Genomic DNA, 4,505 nt, shown 5'->3' on the forward strand with positions numbered 1-4,505 from the left:
ACCGCGATAAAAAGGAAAAAATAAGTCAAAAATTTTCGCGAAAATATTTATTGTTGGGTTATGGTAGGACTCGTTTGCCGGTTGTGTTTTCGAAAACTCTCCTTGAAATACGGAGGCCTAACTTGTGTGAAAATTCGGCCACAACTCCAATTTTTTGCACAAGAATAATATATACTGCTCGTTTTTTTAAAGTAATTTCTTTATCATTTATAGACCACTGACCTCAATTCGAAAATCACTCGATCTACGGTTTCAAGATGTGATGACAATGAGGTTGTTGTAAGAATCCCTCTTATGACCCAAATCTTTGAATTAAACATTCAAAGATCAGAAAGTTTTCCTGGAGAAGCTCCCAAATTTACTGGAGAATTCCTCAACGGATTTGATTTGCTTGAATGGAATTCTAAGTCTTCTTTGTACGAATTAACGGAAAAAATAACGGACTATTACATCTCCATAGATGTTGTGATTCTGGAAGTCAAAGAATCGGAAACCGATGGATTCCATGTCGTCGAGTTAAGAATGGATGAAGAAGAGCCTGATCATCTGATGGTTGTGTTGGAAGCACAAAAGTATAAAGAGGCTCTGACGCTTTCGTTAGATATTGATGATTCTCGAAGTTTTCCTCGTCTTCTCCGATGCTCCAACCCAACAAGGACCGAAAGTTTCGATTGTGAGAAATGGAATAGTGATGACAAGCTTGGTGTTAATTTGAGACGATTGTATGGAGAACTGGAATCAGGTGTAGCAGAAGATGTTATGCAGGAAGGAGATATTCCAGTGGAAAACGACTCTTTCAACAAAGAAGAAGATGATATTATGGAATTCATTTAAACTATAATGTTCTATAAAATATAATGTTCTTCGGAGGTTCTATCCGATATTTTACTTATATATAAAACGCTAGAGGCCATCCGGTGTAACTCTGTCGACTTTTTGAGGTTGAAAATAAATATATAGATTTGCATGTCCCTTCGAGAGATTAAATCGCGCCGAAGGCGAATTCCGAATAATCCCATGCATGAACTCCGATAAATTACGATTTCCTCCGCTCCTGATTTGCTCCGATCTCAGGTAAACGATTCGGAATTAGATCTGAGTTCATTCGGAATTAGATCTGGACTAGATCTAATACCGAAGTTGCCACGAGAAATGCGCCATCAATGACTCAGCTGCCGCGGATGAATTGTTTTCTTTTTTTTTGTTATCCTAAATTTTTTTCGTCAGGAAAATGGGTATTTCTCTCAACTTTTGCCTTTTTTTTCGCTCAATTATTTAAAGGGGGACTCCGAACAAAAATTTTTATTGCATTGAAATGTTTCAAAAAATATGTATTTTCCTAATATTATTGCGAAAAAATTCGAAAAAAAATCCGAAATCCCCAAAAAACGGCGTTGAAAAAAAAAGGATTTGAATTCGGTGAGAAAACAGTGAGAAACCTAGGCCACAGCGCCTGACAACCGTTTTTTCAAGTGGCCGACAGTGGTTTTTTACATTTTTAACCTGCCGGACATGAACACCGTAAAAATCCGTAAGAAAGGCGCTATGATGCCGTGGCCTAGGTTTCTCACAGCGCGGGAATTCAAATCCTTTTTTTTTTCAACGTCGTTTTTCGGGTATTTAGGATTTTCTTTGAATTTTTCCGCAATAAAAATTTTTGGTCGGAGTCCCCCTTTAAACTATATTTTTTGTAACATATTTTAATGTGTTGTGCACGTTTTTGCAAAATTCTAGGTGAATTTTTTTATTGATAGCTGAATATTCAAAGTTCAATATATATATATATATATATATATATATATATATATATATATATATATATATATATATACGACTTCTATAGAAGACAGTAATTCTATGAAACGACAAAAATACGAATATTTTGAAGATTTTAAATTCAGAGAAAACTCTGCAGGTAAGATAATTTTTGCCGTTTTCAGCTTAAAGGATTACGTAAAAACTCAATAAGAGCTCGTAAGAGCTCAATTTACACAAGTCGAGAAGGCCCCACTTTTGGAAGCCGTGTCTTGTCATGAGCAGGTTAGTTTTCGAAAGTCTGGTGGACAAAGAAACATGCGTGAAATTGCCGAACCGAATCAACCGAATGTGTTATGACCTCACAAAGCCAAAAACTTCTTTTTCGAATTGAATTAGAATAGAATTCGAATTGAGATTTTTTTCATAAATTTTGTCACTTTTTCTTATCTCATAAGTCCCATTATTCTTGCTGATCTCATCGTTTTCTTTTTTTGCTGATCCCATTCATTCATTTGTATCACACCCCTCATTTTCGTTCCGATTTCCTGTTTTTCTAATGATGTTGAAAATGAAAATGATGTTGAAAATGATGTTGAAAATGTTTTCTGATGATGTTGATGGCGTTGAAAAGAAAACAAAATTTCCGAAAAGCGCTCGCTACGATGCTACGAAATCCCGCTGGTCTGTTCGGAATTAGATCAAATTCGTTCGTAGTTCAAATCGTCTACCTGAGTACACCGTCTACCTGAGGACTCCCGGTCTTCATAGGCTTCTTCATCGGCCTGCGTCGCGCCCCGAGCTCGGACGTATTTTGAAGATTTGCCGGGCCCGTTGTGACCGACGTGACCTGATGCCGGATTGACGTGACCGGCTTGTAATTGACGTGACCGGCGTGACAGGCGTGACAGACCGGCGTGACAGACAGACCGGCGTAAAACGCTGAACGACGACGAAGACGAAAAAAGACGAGGCTTTTGCCAAAACCCCTCGGTTCACTCGAACTTCCGCAGCCTCCGCTTCACACTCCTCAGAAAGAACCCGGGAACATCCCATGGTAGATCTCGGGGGCTTCCCTCACCACGTTCGTGGCGATGGAGATCATCGAGAGTCTTTTAGCGAAACCACAGGTGATTCGCGACTTGTCTATCACGAAGCTTTATCCATACCGCATTTGATTTCAGACCAATCGCGAAAACACAGAGTTCATAATAGACCTATCGCGAACGCCTTCGCGATAGGTCCTATAATAGACCTATAATAGACCTATCGCGAAAACCGCCTGCCGGTGTGTTTTTTATTTCTTTAAATTCTTTCTGGTTCTATTTTATATTTTTCTGATTTTTATTGAAATTTTTAAGTGTATTATTTTATGGTGAGTGAGTTAACTACTTTTTTATTGCTGGAAAATGCAAATTTCTATTCAATTTTCATCGAGAAAATTGAATATCGATAACTAGTACAGTAAGATGTAGCTCTAGTGGTGAAACTATAAAGATAATGTGTGAAGGATAAACTTTATCAGATTAAATCATGCCTCGTACGACACATAAGGAAGTTCGACCATTTCATGGAATGGGAAGCAATGATACAAGTAAGATTAATTGTTGTCCATCATCATTGCATCATTGTACAACGAACTTTCAGGCAGTCAGGAAAGAAGGGTTGGTGAAGATGATGTTCCGTATGCAGTCAAAGAGATGGCAACACTCGAAGATACTTCCAATGTAGATTTTGAAATGGAATTAGAAGATATGGATAAGGATGAGGACACGGATGAGGATGACGGGGGGCAGACAGGTATTATGCTAGAACTTAGAGATTCACTGTCCTGGTTTAGATTTGAACAGAATGATAGAAGAAGTTTCGACGCCCGTATTGTTGTTCGTAACATCTAATTGTATCAGTAGATTGTCGAATAGAGGTAAATGATAGGAAACTTATGAAAACAAGTAGTTTTTTTCGCATTCAGAATTCGAACGACTTTTAACTAGTCAAGAGGATACTTTTGCGGAAGAGGCGCGGAAATTATGGTATCATTACAAAAGTAATTTTTCATGCCACAACTACTGTAACGCATGTGGTGAGGGACTTTTGTCTTCGCACGAGAAATGGTAACGGATATGTATAAGTGACTGAGCATTTCTCCCTTTTACAGTAATAAATGCGTCGACAGTGCTACTGCAACGTTCGTCCGTATTGGTAGCAGATCCCAATTAAAAGAATTGGTGGAACTATATATTGATAAGATCATGGAAATCAGGAAACAACTGAAAGAAGGGAAAAATATCGTTCATAATTTGAATAGCCCCTTTTTCTCTAAATATTGGAAAGCAGAACTTCAGAATCACTTGAATCTTTCCACTGTTATTTCAATTGATGGAATTCAGATTTCGGGTAACAAAAAGTAGTAATTTTTCACTTAACCTCGGATCAATAATGCAGTTCAGGAAATTATGGCCTGTTAGCCTTGTTTTGGTGGATTTGCCGTCTAGCGAGATGCAGAAATCGTGCAACCTGATTCTAGAAGGAGCAGTCGAATGTAGTGAAAATCCATCAACTTTACTGTGGAATGCTATATTTGGAAAGATCCGTTCTGATGTAGAAGCTCACACTGGCAGAGTTGGAATCATTACTTACGATTGCAAAATCACTACGTGTTGTGCAGATCAGCCGGTGCACTAATATCTCCTAGTTTATCAATCATCAGTTTTTTAGGCGAAAAGATCCTTCTTTGGTATGAAAGGACA

The 4,505-nt window shown here is 38.1% G+C and overlaps 3 protein-coding genes across 3 annotated transcripts in view; 2 read left to right on the forward strand and 1 right to left on the reverse strand.

Annotated features, from left to right (window-relative positions):
- Nucleotides 1–834, forward strand: part of CBG11212 — a gene marked incomplete at both ends in the record, with an annotated part of 2,385 nt that extends 1,551 nt beyond the window's left edge. The window contains one exon of the mRNA XM_002630431.1: nt 214–834. Coding sequence (XP_002630477.1) covers nt 214–834 — 621 coding nt within the window. The remainder of the gene's footprint in view (nt 1–213) is intronic.
- Nucleotides 835–2,482: 1,648 nt separating this feature from the next.
- On the reverse strand, nt 2,483–2,524 carry CBG25531 (the record flags this gene model as incomplete). The annotated part of the gene is made up of 1 exon (XM_045242096.1): nt 2,483–2,524. The coding sequence occupies one exon, from the start codon at nt 2,522–2,524 to the stop codon at nt 2,483–2,485; it is 42 nt and encodes a 13-aa protein (XP_045099147.1).
- A 1,670-nt stretch (nt 2,525–4,194) lies between these two features.
- Nucleotides 4,195–4,505, forward strand: part of CBG11214 — a gene marked incomplete at both ends in the record, with an annotated part of 807 nt that continues 496 nt past the window's right edge. The window contains one exon of the mRNA XM_002630432.1: nt 4,195–4,431. Within this exon, the coding sequence (XP_002630478.1) occupies nt 4,195–4,431 (237 nt within the window). The remainder of the gene's footprint in view (nt 4,432–4,505) is intronic.

This window comes from Caenorhabditis briggsae (assembly GCF_000004555.2).
Source record: "Caenorhabditis briggsae complete genome, chrII, whole genome shotgun sequence".
Taxonomy (NCBI): Eukaryota; Metazoa; Nematoda; class Chromadorea; order Rhabditida; family Rhabditidae; genus Caenorhabditis; species Caenorhabditis briggsae.